Here is a 21672-nt window from a genome sequence, read left to right as displayed (position 1 = left end):
TCGGTGATGCCATCCAGCCATCTCATCCTCTGTCATCCCCTTCTCCTCCTGCCCCCAATCCCTTCCAGCATCAGAGTCTTTTCCAATGAGTCAACTCTTTGCATGAGGTGGCCAAAGTACTGGAGTTTCAGCTTTAGCATCATTCCTTCCAAAGAAATCCCAGGGCTGATCTTCTTCACAATGGACTGGTTGGATCTCCTTGCAGTCCAAGGGACTCTCAAGAGTCTTCTCCAACACCACAGTTCAAAAGCATCAATTCTTCGGCGCTCAGCCTTCTTCACAGTCCAACTCTCACATCCATACATGATCACAGGAAAAACCATAGCCTTGACTAGACGAACCTTTGTTGGCAAAGTAATGTCTCTGCTTTTGAATATGCTATCTAGGTTGGTCATAACTTTCCTTCCAAGGAGTAAGCATCTTTTAATTTCATGGCTGCAGTCACCATCTGCAGTGATTTTGGAGCCCAGAAAAATAAAGTCTCACACTGTTTCCCCATCTATTTCCCATGAAGTGATGGGACCAGATGCCATGATCTTCGTTTTCTGCATGTTGAGCTTTAAGCCAACTTTTTCACTCTCCACTTTCACTTTCATCAAGAGGCTTTTGAGTTCCTCTTCACTTTCTGCCATAAGGCTGGTGTCATCTGCATATCTGAGGTTATTGATATTTCTCCCGGCAATCTTGATTCCAGCTTGTGCTTCTTCCAGCCCAGCATTTCTCATGATGTACTCTGCATAGAAGTTAAATTAGCAGGGTGACAATATACAGCCTTGATGTACTCTTTTTCCTATTTGGAACCAGTCTGTTTTTCCATGTCCAGTTCTAACTGTTGCTTCCTGACCTACATATAGCTTTCTCAAGAGGCAGGTCAGGTTGTCTGGTATTCCCATCTCTTTCAGAATTTTCCACAGTTTATTGTGATCCACACAGTCAAAGGCTTTGGCATAGTCAATAAAGCAGAAATAGATGTTTTCCTGGAACTCTCTTGCTTAACTACCACTAAACAAGAAGAAAGACACAGATAGATCTAGAAAACAGAGGATCCAATACTAGAAAGCAACACATTAAATTCCATGATGATGAGAAAAGGTAATTCTAGGATGACAGTTGTATAGTAGGCCTATTGGACAGTGGGCCTACAGACTAGAATCAGAGTATGCAAGCCTCCAGACAAGAGAGTCACTAAGTTATTCATTGTGTCTGAGAAAGAAAGGAATTGCTCAATTTCCTAAATGTAGTAGAGAGTTTGGGGATAAACTAGTGAGAAGGCTGCGTGCCAAAGAGTTGATGCTTTCAAACTGTGGTGCTGGAGAAGATTCTGGAGATTCCCGTAGACAGCAAGGATATCAAAAACCTGTCAATCCTAAAAGAAACAACCCTGAATATTCATTGAAAGGACTGATGCTGCAGCTCCAATACTTTGGCCACATGATGTGAAGAGCCAATTCACTGGAAAAGACCGTGATACTGGGAAAGATTGAGGGCAAAAAGAGAAGAGGCCAGTAGAGGATGAGATGGTTAGTAGCAACACCAACTCAATGGACATGAGCTTGGGTAAACTCAGGGAGGTAGTAAGGGACAGGGAAGCCTGGCACTTTGCAGTCCATAGGGTCGCAAAGAGTTGGACACAACAACAAAGTGAGATTTATACAGAAAACTAAGCAAAGCAAATGAGTCACTTACTCCGGGGAAAACAAAGAGCTATTCAAGAAAAGAAATGTAATTAAAACAAATAAAATAAATAGCATGGCACAGTCGTAAATAATATTTGTATAAGTATTTTTAAAAAACTGAACAGGATTTAATGAAAGACTATGTGATAATTACAACACGGGGAAGACAGGATATGTAAGGATTGGTTGAGATAGGTGTAAGAGATCTGAATCCTCATCTTTCATGGTGGGAAATTAGTAGATAATATATAAAACTAAATAACAAGAGACAGTAGTATGAATACAATAATAAAAAATAAATAAAAGAAACAACAGAATAAAGAGCTGAAGGATTTGTATGTGTCTGTCTGTAGAAAAAGAGACTTGGAGGTGAGAAGGACCTAGGACAAAGGAATGCTGTTTTTGTGATAAGTTTTCCTAAAATATGTAAACATCACTTGATAAAAATAAATAAGTAAAAAAGAAGATTCCTTCATTATAACTTTCTTAATGGAGGACCAACATGCTATTATGTCAAGAAAAACTATTTGGAGATGATTAATAAAAAATGAATGACTAGAAAGAATTTCTGACTCTACAGAATTTCAGGAATAAATCAGATCAAGGGAAACACATACAGACAGAAATAGCACTCAATGCGTTCTGGAATGCACAGGAATTTGGAGAGCTGAACAACAGACTCCAGAGGAGTCCCAGCTTTGAATCTAAGGCGCTTATAACACGCAGGACTGGGGAAACACTACCCGTTCCCCTGGAATTCTGTTTCAGTGTATCTCTCTCCTCTCCAGAGTTATGGACCACAGCTTTATGGTGCCACAGCCTCCCTGACTTTAATCTGTGTTTTCTCAACTCAGCAAAACCACCATGCTATTTCTCTCCCTCTCGTGGCATCCCCAGCACTATCTACTTCCCACTTTATACTTCATACACATGCAGTTACCTTAGAGCAGAATAATTATATACACTGGTTTTACAGTGTTTGTGTGATATTGCTGTATCTTTTATTTCCACCTATGTCATAAAATCCACATTACATTTATTTTTATTAATCAGATGTCTCTTATGTAAACTTAGAAAGATTAGTATAGTCTTTTTTCTTTATTCTTATCCTATAAATCTTATTTATCGTATCTGATATTCTTTATCATACAGATCTAAGTATCCAAATGGAACTGTCTCCTTTGTAGTGGACATCCTTTAGCATCCAGGCCTCTTTCACTTATCTGAAAAGGTCTTCATTTTGAAGAGTATTTTTATTCGATATAGAATTCTTGGTTTAGAGACTTTTTTTCTTCTTTCAGGACTTTAAAGATATCATGCTGTGATTTCTCACGAAAGGTCAGTGGTTATTCTTACCATTTTCCCACAGTATGTATGGTTTTCTCCTTCTAGCTGCTTCCCAATTTTTTTATCTTTAATTTTCAGTAGTTTAATTGTGATGTGGCCAGGCACAGTTCTTTTCATAACCTTGAAATATACCAGGATTCTTAAATCTGTTTTTCATCATATGTAATAGCTTGAGCCATCAATTCTACAAATGTTTTCTATTATTATCTCATCTTTTTCTAGGGCTTCTAATTATATGCATCCCTAGGCCCCCTATATTAATTTTGCTTCAATCTTTTTCTCTCTGTTCTTCAGATTGCTTGATCTCTCTCAATCTATCTTCAAATTCACTGGCTTTTTCTTTTTTCATTTCTAACCCACCATTAACTTCTTACGAACTTTTTATTTCTATTAATAATTATCAAATTATAAAAAGATTCACTTGATTTACTTTTCTGCTGACACTCCTTGTCTGTGTAATTACTAAGACTAATATCTTCTTTTGAACGTATTTATGATAGTTTCATTAGTCTATGTCTGGCAAATCCAACATCTGTGCTACCCAGGTTTCTACTGACTACTTTTATTTTTAAATTCTGTATCACAATCACTTAAGTTACCCACTATTTATTTTTGGTCTAGTGATTTTTTACTGAATGCTGGTCACTGTCAATAAGACATTGTACAGAATATGAATTCTTCCATCTTCCTCTGAAGAATATTAATTCTTTAAGCAGTTAAAAAAATACTAACTTGAATCTGGGACAGCTTACAGTTTATTCTTTAAGGGCAGATTTATAAAAAACATAAGATTCATCTTGTGATTCCCAGGTGGCTGAGTATTAAAGAATCTGCCTGCCAATGCAGGAGATGTGGGTTCAATCTCTGGGTCAGGAAGATCCCTTGGAGAAGGAAATGGCAACCCACTCCACTGTTCTTGCCTGGAGAATCCCATGGACAGAGGAGCCTGATGGGCTACAGTCCATGGGGTTGCAGAAGAGTCAGACATGACTTAGTGACTGAACAACAACAACAAAGATTAATCTCAAGCCTCTTCATTTGGAGGACCACTTTCACACTCTGTTGATTTTACCAGGACTTGGATTTAGGCTGCTAGATAGTTTTAGGGTAAGACTTACATGTAACAAACATCTTAACTAGCTCTCCAGAGCTAATAGTCCAATGTCCCCTAGCACTGTGTCTCCTCCAGCACTACTTGATTTCAAGTAATCTGTTTGATTTTCAAATGGATAAAATTTATTATTTGGTAATTCTCAGATGTTCTTATAAAGTTGGCCCTCCATGTCTCCTGGTTACACATTTGCAGATTCAACCAATCAGGGATCAAAAGTTTGTTTTTTTTTTTTAAATTTCCAGAAAGTTCCAAAAGGCAAAATGAATTTGTTACATGCTGGCAATTATTTACATAGCATTTACATTGAAGTAGGTATTACAAGTAATTTAGAAAGAAAAGTGAAGTCACTCAGTTGTGTCCAACTCTTTGCAACCCCATGGATTGTAGCCTGCCATGCTCCTCCATCCAGGAGATTTTCCAGGCAAGAGTACTGGAGTGGGTTGCCAGTTTCTAAGTTATCTGCTTAGGGTAAATTCTCAAAAGTCAAATGACTAGTCCAGAATAATGGGATGTTTTTATGGCCTTTGGAATGTATTATACTAAACTACTTTTCAAAAAGTTCCTACCAATTAAAATGATATATATTTGGACATCTACTATACAACCAGGAAATTAATATTACTACTACTACTACAAACATGGAATAAAATTGAGGCATGTAAACCACTAAGTAATTGAGAGAATATAATGGAGGGGTCTAGGGGACAACAGAGGATGAGATGGTTGGATGGCATCACTGATTTGATGGATGTGAGTTTGAGCAAGCTCCGGGAGTTGGTGATGGACAAGGAAGCCTCGTGTGCTGCAGTCCATGGGGTCTCAAAGAATCGGACACGACTGAGTGACTGAACTGAACTGAAGGTTAGCAGAAATAAAGCAAATGGTAACATAAAACTTAGAGGATTTTCTGATAAAAAACATTCACTTGTTATACACTATCCCTCAGGAAAACTAGACAACTAGTAAAGAAAGAGAAGAGAAATGAAAGTGAAGGAGTCACATCTTTTCTTTTTCCCTCTGGGATTTATTTTCTTCAGTCCTCTGGAACTGTGAAAATAAGTTACGCTAAAGAAGAAACAAACAAGAGTCTCAAAAAAGGCATAGTATTATCAATCTTAAAATCATTAATATAAGCAGTAGAAAATGGTGCGTGAATTTATAGACAAGCCCTATTATGAGTAAGCATGCCTAAGTGGAAGGAAGTAAAGCACAGAAAGACAAATGGATAGAAGGATATTTGATAGATAATATAAACAGAAGGATTCTAAAACAGATAAAGGAAACAAGGAGGAAGGGTATAACAGTTTAAGATTTATCTTTATTTACCGTTCCATCTTCCATCAGCTTCAGACATGAACCAAAATCTGCTAACCGAATATGTCCATTCATATCCATCAATATATTGTCAGGTTTGATGTCTCTGAAAAAAACAGACACATTCAATTTTTAGTTGGAAAAAATAAATACAATCAGTTACTTGGTAAGATGGAAAAGACTCTTAAAAGTCCCCTGGACAGCAAGAAGATCAAACCAATTAATCCTAAAGGGAATCAACCCTGGATATTCATTTGAAGGACTGATGCTGAAGCTCCAATACTTTGGCTACCTGACACAGGCAAAGAGCTAACACATTGGAAAAAACTGGGAAAGACTGAGGGCAGGAGGAGATGAGGGAGACAGAAGATGAGATGGTTGGATGGCAACACTGACTCAATGGACATGAGTGAGCAAACTCCAGGAGAAAACAGTGAAGACAGGGAAGCCTGGCGTGCTGCAGTTCACTGGGTTGCAAAGAGTCGGACACGACTTAGCGACTCAACAACTTGGTAAGATAACCATTTTTGTCTGAAAATCTCAAGTTTTTTCAGAATTACTACTCTATGAACACATATTTCTTAGTTATTTTATGGGTTCAAATCCTCTCTCTGGTTCGTATTAAAACTTTCTTAAACATCTGCAGTTTCAGTGCTCTGGAGATAAAAAGTGCTTGGTAATTCTCAGGCTACATTAGCCTTACCCTGCTTCCTTAAGATATGCACAGTTTCCAATGTGACTACGGTAGGCCTACTTTCTGCATACAAAGAAGAGTCGTAATCACTTGATTCTAACCCATGAAATTGAACAGGAAAAAATATACTTCCTAGACCCTGAACATAAATGTAGATAAATACTCAGTTACTGCAGGTCATTACACAAAAACAACTGTTTCATAAAACTGATTTGGAAAACAACTGAAACTACTACTTAATAGTGATCTACATTATATAAAGCTATTTACAGATGTTAAGTCAAGCCTCGTAAGATATCCAAATATAATTAATAACAAGCTCTATCACTCCAGTTTTGGCATTTGTTTTTACAGTATTGCAAAACTCTGTGGCAGGTATCCCACTACAAGGGCAGAGCTGAGCAGTTCTGACTATGGCCTTCCAAGTCGAACATTTTTCCTACCTAGCCCTTTATAGAAAAAGTTTTCTGACCCCTGTATTAGCTGATTGCTTAATATAGACAGGCAGATAGACAGACTAAAAACAACAACCTGGATGGGAAACGGGTTTCATAATCCTCAATATTTGAACTTACAACCTTGACTGTCAGAAATGCTATATTAAGAAAAGATTTTCTGCTGTTTGGAAAACACTAAAAAAGTACACTTTAGTGCTAGAAGGAACCTTAGATATTACCTAAACCATATTCTGATGCAGGGAAAACTGTACTTTATTCTTTATTTTTAAAAACATTAAAGCTATATAATCATTATACATAACTGCTACTGGCAGATTTCTCAGATTTTAAAGAAGACAAAAGAAATTATAAAGACAGAATTTATAAACATCAATAATATTTTCAGTTATAAGGAAAATAGGAACTATTAAAACCTAGGAGAAATAAATTATATATTTATAATAATTAATGAAATGGAAAATATTTAACAAGGCATTATAGATAGTATTGATACTCCTCTAGTATCTCATTTCCCTTCCTGATATCATCCTCTTCCTCCACTCCCCAGAGGTTAGCAACCACAATCCTGAATTTGGTGTTTACTATATATCCACACTGACCTAGAACCAGACATCCTGGAATGTGAAGTCAAGTGGGCCTTAGAAAGCATCACTACGAACAAAGCTAGTGGAGGTGATGGAATTCCAGTTGAGCTATTCCAAATCCTGAATGACGATGCTGTGAAAGTGCTGCACTCAATATGCCAGCAAATTTGGAAAACTCAGCAGTGGCCACAGGACTGGAAAAGGTCAGTTTTCATTCCAATCCCAAAGAAAGGCAATGCCAAAAACTGCTCAAACTACCGCACAATTGCACTCATCTCACACGCTAGTAAAGCAATGCTCAAAAGTCTCCAAGCCAGGCTTCAGCAATACGTGAACTGTGAACTTCCTGATGTTCAAGCTGGTTTTAGAAAAGGCAGAGGAACCAGAGATCAAATTGCCAACATCTGCTGGATCATGGAAAAAGCAAGAGAGTTCCAGAAAAGCATCTATTTCTGCTTTATTGACTATGTCAAAGCCTTTGACTGTGTGGATCACAATAAACTGTGGAAAATTCTGAAAGAGATGGGAATACCAGACCACCTGATCTGCCTCTTGAGAAATGTGTATGCAGGTCAGGAAGCAAGAGTTAGAACTGGACATGGAACAACAGACTGGTTCCAAATAGGAAAAGGAGTATGTCAAGGCTGTATATTGTCACCCTGCTAATTTAACTTCTATGCAGAGTACATCATGAGAAACGCTGGATTGGAAGAAACACAAGCTGGACTCAAGATTGCCGGGAGAAATATCAATAACCTCAGATATGCAGATGACAACACCCTTATGGCAGAAAGTGAAGAGGAACTAAAAAGCCTCTTGATGAAAGTGAAAGTGGAGAGTGAAAAAGTTGGCTTAAAGCTCAACATTCAGAAAACGAAGATCATGGCATCTGGTCCCATCACTTCATGGGAAATAGATGGAGAAACAGTGGAAACACTGTCAGACTTTATTTTTCTGGGCTCCAAAATCACTGCAGATGGTGACTGCAGCCATGAAATTAAAAGACGCTTACTCCTTGGAGGGAAAGTTATGACCAACCTAGATAGCATATTCAAAAGCAGAGACGTTACTTTGCCAACAAAGGTCCGTCTAGTCAAGGCTATGGTTCTTCCTGTGGTCATGTATGGATGTGAGAGTTGGACTGTGAAGAAGGCTGAGCGCCGAAGAATTGATGCTTTTGAACTGTGGTGTTGGAGAAGACTCTTGAGAGTCCCTTGGACTGCAAGGAGATCCAACCAGTCCATTGTGAAGGAGATCAGTCCTGGGATTTCTTTGGAAGGAATGATGCTGAAGCCGAAATTCCAGTACTTTGGCCACCTCATGTGAAGAGTTGACTCATTGGAAAAGACTTTGATGCTGGGAGGGATTGGGGGCAAGAAGAGAAGGGGATGACAGAGGATGAGATGGCTGGATGGCATCACCAACTCGATGGACCTGAGTCTGAGTGAACTCCGGGAGTTGGTGATGGACAGGGAGGCCTGGCGTGCTGGGTTTCATGGGGTTGCAAAGAGTCGGACACGACTGAGCAACTGATCTGATCTGATCTGATATCCATGAATACTTTATTAGTACATGTATATGCAATCATTGACTATATACTTTCCTGAATGTCTTTAAACTTTATAATTGATATTAAACTGTGTGTATCCTTTTGAAACTTGGTTTTAATCTAATACTATGTTTTTAAAATTTATCCATGTTGACACATATTGTTTTAGTTCATTATTTTAAATGCTATATGGAATATTTTCATACATGTAATTTACTTATCAATTTTCCAGATTATAGAATTTAAATTATTCCCAACAATTTTAGGTTGTTTTAGATTTTTATTTTGCTATTACCCAAAATTCTGAGATGAATGTTTTTTACAAATACCTCTTAAACTCATATAGGAACATTTCCCCACACTATCTAGAAGTGGAATTGCTATGAAAAGACAAGTATGTTTTTAATTTTACTAGCAGGATTACTATTAAAATTAAGACTTTTGTTTGTGATCAACAGGGAGGCCTGGTGTGCTGCAGTCCATGGGGTTGCAAAGAGCTGGACAAGGCTGAGTGACTGAACTGAACTGAATGGTCATCTTAGATTTTTCTTCAATGAAATGCTAATTAAAATGTTATGCCTTTTTTTATATTGTATGTGTACTGTTTGTTTTTGGTTTATCTTCAGGAATTTTGTTTCCTCAAATTTACCTACATGTGTTAGAAATCTGTTCTCCCAGCATGTGGGCTTGTTCTCCCATATTGTTTAATGGATCTTTCTTATTCATAAAAAAGCATTTAATGATAATGTAGCCTTATAATTTATCATTTTTTTGTCTTTTTTCAGCTTTACAGGGACAGAATTGACAAGCAATACTGCAATACATTTATAAGTGTACAAAATGATAATTAATTTGATATACACAACATTGTGAAAGGATCTTCACCATTTAGTTAACACATTCATCATCTCATCGAATATATTTACTTTTTTTGTGTGCGAACACTTATGTTCTACCCTCCTGGCAAAAAGATATTATCAACTATCATTGTCATGCTATACATTAGCTCCTTGGATCTTGTACATCCTAAAACTTAAAGTCTGTACACTTTTACCAAGTTCTCCCTGTTTCCCATACCCTCAGTCCCTGTCAACCACCATTCTACTCTCAAAATTTGCCTTTTTTGTCCTAAGGTAGCTCCCTTATCTTCTCCTCCCAGGAGTCATCAAGACAGTGTCCTATATTTTCTTTTAAAAGTTTTATTTTTCATTTCAAGTCTTTATTCTCCCTGGAATTAATTTTTATTTTGTGTGAGATAAAGGCCACACTATATTTCTTTTTGTCCCAATACCATTTATTGAATGACATCCTTTTACCACTGATTCTTAATAGCACCGAGGTCATAAATCAAGTGGATCTATTTCAGGACTTCCCATGTAATTTCAATGAACAGTCTTTGGAACAAAAGGGAGCCTATTAACAGGACAACAGGCATGAACTGGAACTGTCATAGGCAAACAGAGGTAGGGCTGCCCTATCTACATGCCTATACTTAGACTAATATCACACTGTCTTTATCGTGACAGCTCTATATGACCTCTCTATACCAGTAGATCATGTTTTTAAATTGCCATGGCTCTTCCAGATAAATGCTAGAATTAGCTTAGTAAGCTCTATAAAACATATTGAGATTTTGATGGGAATCACAATGACTTTGGGCTTCCAGGGTGCAACAGTGGTAAAGAATCCGCCCGTCAATGCGGGAGACACAGGTTCAATCCGTGAGACACAGGTTCAATCCCTGGGTCGGGAAGATCCCCTGGAGAAGAAAATGACAACCCACTCCCATATTCTTGCCTGGAAAAATCCCATGGACAGGGGAGCCTAGCAGGCTACAGTCCATGGAGTTGCAAAGAGTCAGACATGACCTAGCAACTGAGCACAGCACAATGACTTTACAGAGTAATCTGAAGAGAAATGGTATCTTTGCAATATGACTTTTTCCATCCATGTATCAATTAACACTATAGACACATTATATCTTACTTAATGTATATAGACACATTATATATTAGTTACAAGTCTTCTTTTATGTCCTTCAATAATACTGAATATTTTTTCAGAGAGCTTACCCATCTTTTGTTATCAATAATCTTACGTACTTATTGTGAATACGACTTTCTTTATAGAAACATTCTCAATTTGCTTCCAATCTTAATGGGCATGTTTCTAATATTTCACCATTAAATATGATCTTTGGTTTAGATTTTTAGTAGAACCTCAATATTAAGAGAATTTCCTTCTACTTTCACATTGCTGAAAGTATCAGGAATGGATATTCAATTCTGTTGTCATTTTTGGTATTTTCTTTTATGGTTTTTCTTCTTTAACCTGTTAATACAGTGTATTACACAAATAGATTTTTCTTCTTTTCATGGCCCTTTATTTTTAAAAAATTTTTAATGGGAGGAAGATTGCTTTACAATGTTGTGTTGATTTCTGCTGTATGACAACACAAATCAGCCATAATTACAGTTATGTCTTCTCACTCATGAGCCTCCCTCCGCTCAAATAGATTTTTTAATGTTGAAACTTCCTTGCATCCTGGGATAAAACCAACATGGTCACACTTTTGTTTTTAATGTGCCACCAGTCACTGAGTCTAGAATTCTATCATAAAGATACACTAGTAAATCATATGCCACTAAAAGAACATACTGACTACTATAATTTCAGAAGTGATTAAAAACTTTCAGAGATATTAAGTTTATCTTAGCATTGAAAATATATAATATATATGTTACTGAATTCAATTTTTATTAAAACCTTACCTTTATATTCATAAGTGACATTGTTTCATGTAACATTCTCTTCTTGTACTATCCTTGTCAAGTTTTGTTGTTAAGGTTTTACTATTTTCATAAAGTAAGGTAAATGGCCTTTAAAATTTTCAAATTTTCTAAAACAGTTTAAACAGGATTCAATTAAAAGTAAAGGACCACTCTTCCATAAAACCAGGTGAAGTAAAAGACTGTTCATAGCAGCTATATACATTAACAGTTCAAAACTGGAAAAAACTCAAATGACCATCAGCAGGTAGGTGAATAAACCGTCAGAAAAATAAACTGTCAGTGGAAGGCTACTCAGCAAGAAGCAAAGATCAAATCGGATGAATCTCAAAAACCTTATGCTGATCAAAGGACATCAGACCAAAAAAAAATATATGATGAATTACTCCATTTATAAGAAATTTCTTCTTAATTTGAATATGAGTCATACCATTTATCATTAATTAAAGCTTCTGTAATCTGTAATTTTCTTTATCTCCAAGGAAAAGTATTATTTGACTTAAAAAGAACACTTGACTTGAAACATTTAACTTAAAAAGAACAATATTATTTAAAATTCTAAGTCAAAATTAATATTTATAATGATATATTTTATGTATAACAATTACTTATATAACTGTTATATATATAATTAACAATTATTCTATATTATTCTTCTTTATAAGAATAAAAAAGCATCCCAAAACAATGACCATATTAAAGGGAAATATTCTATAGGTCACTCTTATTTTAACATTTCACTAGGTTATCAGTACTAGAGCATGATTATTATAAATATTATTCCTATAATAGTAAAATGTGGATATAATAACATTAGTTAACCTTCAACACAGCAATTTTCAACCCTGGATGGACAACAAAATCAACTAGAGAGGTTGCACCTATGTGTACTTCAGCCCCAGTCCAGAAACCACAATTGGATTATTGCACAGGGATTGATTACTGAGAACTAACTACTCATTTAGGACACATGTCTCTCCTTTCATCAACATCATGTCAGTGTCTCCCATCTGGTTCCTTTTCATCACTTATACAGGTTGGGGATGTAGGCTCTCACATATGAATGCTTTTATTTCCTGGTCTTCCTACTCCTCCTCTTTATACACCAATATACAAAAAAATTAGCATGCTGTATTAAAACATTACAACTAAAATGTTTATTAAAATTGTATCATAATTTTGTCAAATACATATTACATCAGTAATAAAGAAAAGGAAACCAACACTGGTAAAATTATGTCACAAACTGCCTCTTTGTTAGTCATACATTTGAATTTTTAATAGGAATATTAATTTGAAGCTTACAACTGAAAAAAGTTATTCATAACATTCTGTCGATAACTGTTCTCAAACTTATCTTTCCCAACAGTGGCTGCCCAAATTCTAATCTTTTTATTGATCCGTATCCTTCAAGAAACCATCTAGATACAATTAACAAGAGGAAACAAGTGAAACTGACAACTCACACCTATAGTGTAACTCAAAGAAAGTCTACCATGAAATTAAAATCGTTTCTAATTACAGAAATAAATATTCAAATCCAATGGCATTGAAACATGTATAATATCATGTATGAAACGAGTTGCCAGTCCAGGTTCGATGCACGATACTGGATGCTTGGGGCTAGTGCACTGGGACAACCCAGAGGGATGGTATGGGGAGGGAGGAGGGAGGAAGGTTCAGGATGGGGAACACATGTATACCTGTGGCAGATTCATTTTGAAATTTGGCAAAACTAATACAATTTGTAAATTTAAAAATAAAATTAAAAAAAAAATTCAAATCCAGCAGACCAAACTCTAATATGCACGTGGAAGCAAGACATAGGAAAGAGACTATGGGAAAAAGAAGAAAAGAACAGGGAGTCCAGGGATGATAAAATGTGGATTAAATTACTACCCACGGTATCACTGAAAGAAAAGTCCCAATAAGCACGATATGCGTGTGCATGCTAAGTTGCTTCAGTCATGTCTGACTCTTCAAGATCCTGCAGACCACAGCCTGCTAGGCTCCTCTATCCATGGGGATTCTCCAGGCAAGAATACTGGAGTGAGTTGCCATGCCCTCCTCCAGGGGATCTAGACCCAGGGATCAAAAGCACGCCTCTTATGTCTCCTGCACTGGCAGGTGGGTTCTTTACCACCAGCAATACCTGGGAAGCCCCTTATTAAGCATGGGGTAAGATGGAACAAAGGGGGAAAATGAGTAAAAGGTACATGAGATCTTTTTGAACTGAGTGCAGTTTCCTGTGAATCTAAAATGGTGTCAAAATAAAAAGCTTTTTTTTTTAAGGCCCAACCCTGAAAATTACCTTGAGAAAATTTATGGGCTTATTATTTTATGCTCCTTATTTTTGTGTTATATACTAACATAATCATTTTAACACATATTTACATAGTACTTAAACAATATATCACTAAGGAGAAGAACCTAAAACTGTGTAACAGTCAATGGTATACGATTTTCTTTCATCAGTGGACCTCCTATGACCTTGTCCCTCCCAGCTCAGTCATTTCTCACATTCCCTTTTGCCCATGATCTTTGCCTCCACTCCTCTGGTTGAAATCCCAACTGGCCAATCGCCAGCTCCTAAACTGCAGAATAACTGCTTTCTCTTCTGAGAACAGCCTTTGACACTACAGGTACACCTCAGAAATATTGCAGGTTAGGTTCCAGACCACTGCAATCAAGCTTATCAGCAATAAAGCAAGTCACATGAAGTTTTTGGTTTCCCAGTGCATATAAAATTATGTTTGCACTATACTGTAGTCTAGTGAGTCTAGCATTATGCTGTAGTCTAGTATTATGTCTTAAAAAAATAATGTACATACTTGAATTTAAAAATGCTTTATTACTTAAGAATGATAACAATCATCTTCCAATGCAAGGTTGCCATAAACCTTCAATCTACAAAAAGCATAGTGTATTGACGTATAATAAAGCAAAGCACAATTAAACGAGGTAGCTTTTCCTATATTCCCTCCACATGACCTCACTTGCTAAACTCTATAAAAACTCCCTTTCCTTCCTGAGGCAATGTCTAAGTCAGCTTGGGCTGCCATGATAAATACCATAAACTGGGTGGCTTCAACAAAGGAAATTTATTTTCTCACAGTGCAAGAGGTTGGGAAGTCCAAGATCAACGTCCAGCAGGGTTCGGCTTGCAATTAGGACTATTTTTCTGGCATGCAGATGACTGCCCTCCAGCTGTGTCCTCACACAGCCTTTCCTTGGTGTGCTCACAGGCTGGGGGAGAGGGGAGCACACTCTGCTACCTTCTTTCACTAATCCCATCATGAGGACCCTATCTTAATGACATCATCTAACCTAATTACTTCCTAAAGACATACTGGGGACTAAGAGCTTCATCATATGAACTGGGGGTGGAGGGAACACATCCTCATTCCATAACAAGCAGTATATTCCTTGAAAGCCTCTCATGCCCTAGCACTATGAATAAAGGCTTATTTATGCTTAAAAGTGAAAGTGGCTCAGTCGTGCCACTCTCTGCAATCCTGTGGACTGTATGTAGCCTGCCAGGCTCCTCTGTTCATGGGATTCTCCAGGCAGGAACACTGGAGTGGGTAGCCTTTCCCTTCTCCAGGGGATCTTCCCAACCCAGGGATGGAACCCAGGTCTCCTGCAATGCAGGGGTATTCTTCACTGTCTGAATCATCAGGGAAGCCCAGGAATACTGGAGTGAATAGCCTATTCCTTCTCCAGGGGATATTCCTGACCCAGGAATCGAGCCAGGATCTCCTGCATTGCAGGCAGATTCTTTACCAGCTGAGCTGCAGGAAAGCCCTAACATTTACCTAATCAATTTTCTTCTACAGTTTTTATTAATCCCTTAATCAGCTAACAACTGAATAATCACTATGTACCACAGATTGTGCTTGGTGTTAGGGTTACTGAATATATATCTAAGATTAACCAAAGTATTTCTACTGCTAAAATTAAATAATGAGAAATAGCGGGAAAACAGCAAGGTAATGGGAAAATTTATCTATTTTAAAATACCATATAATTATTTACATTAGATGCTAATGAGTAATCAAATAGTTTGACAGACTTTTCTTTTTAATAAGTATATGATGATATTGTACTTTTTATATACACACAATAGTCATATTTGTTGATAACATAATGGTTCCTACTTTATATAATGGAGTAAGATATATCAATATTTCATGATGTTCCACAAAGTTCACTTAACACCTATCAGAACTCTGTACTGGTTTCAGATACCACAAAGCAGAAGTGAGACCAACTGAGCCAAAACCCAGCATGTTCTATTTTACAATGAAATCAGCCACCAACTTGCAAGAAAATGGCTAGCCATATTTTGCATTCTTCTGGCTGAAGTTTCTTCAAATAATTCTCAGATGGTACTACTAAAACAATATGAAATTACTTTAAAATGTATTTATACACTGTTATGTTATCTAGGCACTTCTGTCTTCAGAATCCGTTTCAAAACTTACACTTACTCACTTGACTGCTTTTGATAAATCCAAAATCATATTGTAAAAATCAACACATTTCTTGAAACAAGTAATTAAAGCACAAAAATAATCACTAATGACCATCATAGATTTTTTTTCCTGGATCAGCAAGTAGAACAACTAACTGCCATATACTAAAGAGAGGCTCAAAATGAAAAGCATAAAAACAAGATGCAAAAATTCAGAGGGATATGCCTACCAAAGCCTGGTATACTTGTATTTTACAATACAAAATTAGTTTCAAGGCAAAACAAAAGCCTTCTTAGTGATAAAAAGAAAACTATTTCACCAGTAATATATAACAAGTAAATCTGTGATACTTCACTTTCTTAGAGGAAGAGGATGTGAAGGAGGAGGATGGTTCAGTTCAGTTCAGTCACTCAGTCATGTCAGATTCTTTGCGACCCCATGAACCACAGCACGCCAGGCCTCCCTGTCCATTACCAACTCCCGGAATCCACCCAAACCCATGTCCATTGAGTCAGTGATGCCATCCAACCATCTCATCCTCTGTTGTCCCCTTCTCCTCCTGCCCTCAATCTTTCCCAGCATCAGGGTCTTTTCCAGTGAGTCAGCTCTTCGCATCAGGTGGCCAGAGTACTGGAGTCTCAGCTTCAGCATCAGTCCTTCCAGTGAATATTCAGGTCTGATTTCCTTTAAGATGGACTGGTTGGATCTCCTTGCAGTCCAAGGGACTCTCAAGAGTTTTCTCCAACACCACAGTTCAAAAGCAGCAATTCTTTGGCACTCAGCTTTCTTTATAGTCCAACTCTCACATCCATACATGACCACTGGGAAAATCATAGCCTTGACTAGACGGACCTTTGTTGACAAAGTAATGTCTCTGCTTTTTAATATGCTGTCTAGGTTGATCATAGCTTTTCTTCCAAGGAGCAAGCATCTTTTAACTTCATCGCTCCAGTCACCATTTGCAGTGATTTTGGAGCCCAAGACAATGAAGTCTCTCACTGTTTCCATTGTTTCCCCATCTATTTGCCATGAAGTGATGGGACCGGATGCCATGATCTTCATTTTCTGAATGTTGAATTTTAAGCCAACTTTTTCACTCTCCTCTTTCACTTTCATCAAGAGGCTCTTTAGTTCTTCTTCGCTTTCTGCCATAAGGGTGTTGTCATCTGCATATCTGAGGTTATTGATATTTCTCCCAGCAATCTTGATTCCAGCTTGTGCTTCATCCAGTCCAGCACTTTGCATGATGTACTCTGCATATAAGTTAAATACGCAGGGTGATGATATACAGCCTTGACGTTCTCCTTTCCTGATTTGGAACCAGTCTGTTGTTCCACGTCCAATTCTAACTGTTGATTCTTGACCTGCATACAGATTTCTCAAGAGTCAGGTCAGGTGGTCTGGTATTCCCATCTCTTTCAGAATTTTCCACAGTTTGTTGTGATCCACACAGTCAAAGGCTTTGGCGCAGTCAATAAAGCAGAAACAGATGTTTTTCTGGAACTCTCTTGTCTTTTTGATGATCCAATGAATGTCATATTTGTTGATAACATAATGGTTCCTACCTCATATAATGGAGTAAGATATATCAATATTTCATGATGTTCCACAAAGTTCACTTAACACCTATCAGAACTCTGTGTTGGTTTCAGATACCATGAAGCAGAAGTGAGACCAACTGAGCCAAAACCCATTTGATCTCTGGGTCCTCTGCCTTTTCTAAATCCAGTTTCAACATCTGGAAGTTCACGGTTCACATACGGTTGAAGCCCGGCTTGGAGAATTTTAAGCATTACTTTGCTAGTGTGTGAGATGAATGCAATTGTACAGTAGTTTTAACATTCTTTGGCATTGCCTTTCTTTGAGATTGGAATGAAAACTGACCTTTTCCAGTCCTTTGGCCACCGCTGAGTTTCTCAAATTTGCTGGCATATTGAGTGCAGCACTTTCACAGCATCATCTTTCAGGATTTGAAATGGCTCAAATGGAATTCTATCACCTCCTCTAGCTTTGTAGTAATGCTTCCTAAGATCCTCTTAACTTCGCATTCCAGGATGTCTAGCTCTAGGTGAGTGATCACAGCATCGTGGTTATGTGGGTCACGAAGATCTTTGTTGTATAGTTCTTCTGTGTATTCTTGCCACCTCTTCTTAATATCTTCTACTTCTGTTAGGTCCATACCATTTCTTTTATTGAGCCCATCTTTGCATGAAATGTTCCCTTGGTGTCTATAATTTTCTTGAAGAGATCTCTAGTCTTTCCCATTCTATTATTTTCCTTTATTTCTCTGCACTGATCATGGAGAAAGGCTTTCTTATCTCTCCTTGCTTTCCTTGGAACTCTACATTCAACTGGTATATCTTTTATTTTCCCCTTTGCCTTTAGCTTCTCTTCTTTTCTCAACTATTTGTAAGGCCTCCTCAGACAACCATTTTGCCTTTTTACATTTCTTTTTCTTGGGGATGTTCTTGATCACTGTCTCCTGTACAATGTCACAAACCTCCAGATGATGGTATGACTGTATAATTCTTCCCTCCTCATCTCACCTTCCTACCAGATGCAGAGTCTCAGCACCAGGGCTGCAACTGTAGGTGCCAAAAGCAAGGATAATTCCTAAGAAGAAATTCTAGCCTTTAAACCTTAACGTCAGTATTCCCAAGGACTTGGTAGGGTGAGCCATGCCATCTTCCCATCTGGTAAAACGGAGGCTGGCAGGGAATACTGTTGGGTTGCTTGGTCATTCAGATAGGTATTTCTGTATTTATGCAACCCTATACTGCATCGGTGCATTGGTATGGAGGCACCTGCTAGTACTGCTGTTGTCAATCTGGACCAGCACAGGGTCAAACCTAACGTTTTTCCCAAAGGACCAAAAGTTTGGGCAAGAATAAGTGACAAATGGAGAGAAGGAAAAGTAATAGCTAAGGATAAAAGTATAAATAAGTGGATTATGTAATAAGGGAAATCCAATAGTATATTGATGCTCTGTGAGAGACTTAGAGCAAGAGATGGTATTGTCTCTTAGCTCAATTGCACCAGATACCACAAGGGGTGAAGCCATATGTTGCTGAAACAACTTCCTGCTTTTGGCACCTGGCATCGTCAAACGGAATTCTGCAAGCCTGAGTGCCATTGTTCTGGGAGACAATTTAGTCATATGACATGATGATGGACTATATGGTTGCTAACTCAGTGGGACCCTGGTAACACGCCAGAATCTTCTGACTCACCATATGGTGTTAACACTGGCCTTGCTGGCAAGATTGAATCACATTACGTAAGTCTTTTGATAATACTGATATTAATAAATAAGTGTATCGGGAGATTTAGTTAAAGCCTCCTCAGGATATAATAAAATGATCAGCCAGAGAAAGAACTCAATTTTGCTAACCCTCAACTAGATTCTATGCTAAACAGTTCTGCACAAGTTCATCATATGGTACAAATAACAGATCAAAGGGGGAAAACAATTAACATAATTGTACAAAAATATGAAGGCCATCTAATATGGCCTTATTAGATGAATTACTGGTTTCTTTGAATTTATCCCTACTGAGCTCCTCCAAATGACAGACATACTCACACTGGAATTATTGCTCTGTTCATTATATAAATGTTACACTAAATCTAAGCACCACCCCCCAAAATATGACCATTCTGTTGTAAAAGAGACTTGGCTAAAGGCCAGGAAGTCACCTGTGCAGTGAAGAACTAATCTCACCCAAAGAGATGTCTGGCTTTTGTTGCAGCTACTGGTAGGTGACCTCTAGGTCCTTGGAACATCATACCCAATATGGCATCTTTGTCTGGGGCCTTGGGCCACCAAACAGATTAACAATGTAATTCATGATGATGTAATTTGTTTGGTCCATGTAGTATCACTTTTATCTTTGAAAGGGACTGGAAAGTATCATCTCAACTGCAGGAGAGGGCTGGAGACGAAAGGTCAGTCGTATAGGCAATATGTGATTGAGCAATCCCCCAAAACTCTGGAAACCAAACGCTCAGGTGAGTTTCTGTAATTGGCAGTACTCCACATGTACTGTCACATGGACACCAGGGAAATAATGCGATCCTAACTTCACAAGGAGAAGAGGACAGAAGCCCTGGGTTTGGTACTTCTCCTGAGAGTTGCCCTGTGCACTTCTTTCTCCCAGCTGATTTCACTCTATACCCTTTCCATGTATTAAACTGGAACTTTAAGTAGAAGAGCTTTCAGTGAGTTTTCTGAATCTCTCTTAAAAATTATTAAAATTGAAAGTGGTTTTGGGAACCCCCCAAGCTGTAATTGGTGCCAGAAATAAGGGTGGTCTTTGAGACTGGTCCCTTTAAATTGTGAAGTTGGCCCAGATTCCTTGCAGTTACTGAAATACTAAATGCACTGTAATACAATGACTATCTTTAAGTAAAATGATCTCTATAATGGCTGACATCCCAACTTCACCTACAACTCTAGTCTGACAATTTCTAACTGTAAAACTATCTATTCTTTAGTAATTTTAAGGTATTACACAAATAACTCCTTCATTAGTAGTATCAAAAATTCTAGTTTTCAAATGAGACTCAGACCTGTAGGAGACTGAAGGGAGTTTTTTTATTAGCCTTGGGCTTCAAAGTATTTCTATTTCATTTTAAAAGTATAATAATTTTACATATACCAAGAAAATAACTGACAAATCATACTATATATCCATGCTGAAAAGAGAGGAAATCTGCCTGAAGCCCTGGTGGAGGCCTGTACATACCTATCCTTCATAAAATCTTATGGGATAAGGGATGAAAAAATTTTTCTGAAACTGAATTCTGTGTTATTTCCCTCAACAAATTCTATAAAAATAGGTTTGATCCATTTCTTGTAATGTATCAGTATACTTTACCCTAGAGTTAACCATTTACATAAAACAGTATTAACATTAAGTAGGTGAGGTTTATAAAAACTATAGTCATAAATCTTGAATATTGAATAAATTCCATGAGGAAAAAGAAGTGATGAAGAAATCCATGAAAAATAAGTGAATTATTTTTTGCCTTTTGTTTTATTTTTGGACCACAGTAAGGCCAGAGTACTTCAAAAAATACTTTCCACCCTAGGATTTGTTGAAGCCAATACTTAATATTTAAGACAAACACAGGAAAGCACACACATTCCATTATGTTCCACAAAACCAATCTAATTTGACTTCAGAGACAGAGTCTATCCAACAAAAAGTTGGTGTGCATGAGCCCTTCGGATTCTTGTCTGATCCGAAATGTGAGCATTTTTACATGAATAAGCTATATACCAAGTAAAACAAGTAAAGGCAAGCATGAAAAACATGAAAACATAACAACAACTTCTGCTCATTAGTTATCTTTTCCTGATTTAGGTTCTTCATTTTTAATTATAAGTTCTATCTCATGATTCTTTACTCATACAAATATTCTGCCATTGTTTTATTGCATGCACTTTAATCTACCTAAATCCATTGTGGAATGATAGGAGAAAGAAAAGGAATGAATAATCACCTAGATAAATTACTACACTATGAGGAAATACAATCCAGTGGACATTCCACAATGACTGATTTAACTATTTTTTAAGTTTATGTATAGTCTAAATACTAGATGCAATAGCAACTGTTTCTAAAATATGATTTGACAATGGGAATGCTATATTGCAAAAACCAACTAAC

The 21672-nt window shown here is 37.3% G+C and overlaps 1 protein-coding gene across 27 annotated transcripts in view; it reads right to left on the bottom strand.

Annotated features, from left to right (window-relative positions):
* Positions 1–21672, bottom strand: part of CDC42BPA (CDC42 binding protein kinase alpha) — a 297854-nt gene that overhangs the window by 143151 nt on the left and 133031 nt on the right. For all 27 annotated transcript variants that reach the window (XM_086345011.1, XM_086345012.1, XM_086345017.1 and 24 more), the window contains one exon: positions 5464–5557. In XM_086345011.1, the coding sequence (XP_086201137.1) occupies positions 5464–5557 (94 nt within the window). The remainder of the gene's footprint in view (positions 1–5463; positions 5558–21672) is intronic.

The sequence above is a fragment of the Bos grunniens genome, chromosome 16, assembly GCF_055505025.1.
Source record: "Bos grunniens cultivar Pamir isolate PY7600 chromosome 16, Bosgru_T2T1.0, whole genome shotgun sequence".
In the NCBI taxonomy this organism is placed as follows: domain Eukaryota; kingdom Metazoa; phylum Chordata; class Mammalia; order Artiodactyla; family Bovidae; genus Bos; species Bos grunniens.
This window is presented reverse-complemented; position numbering and strand designations above follow the sequence as displayed.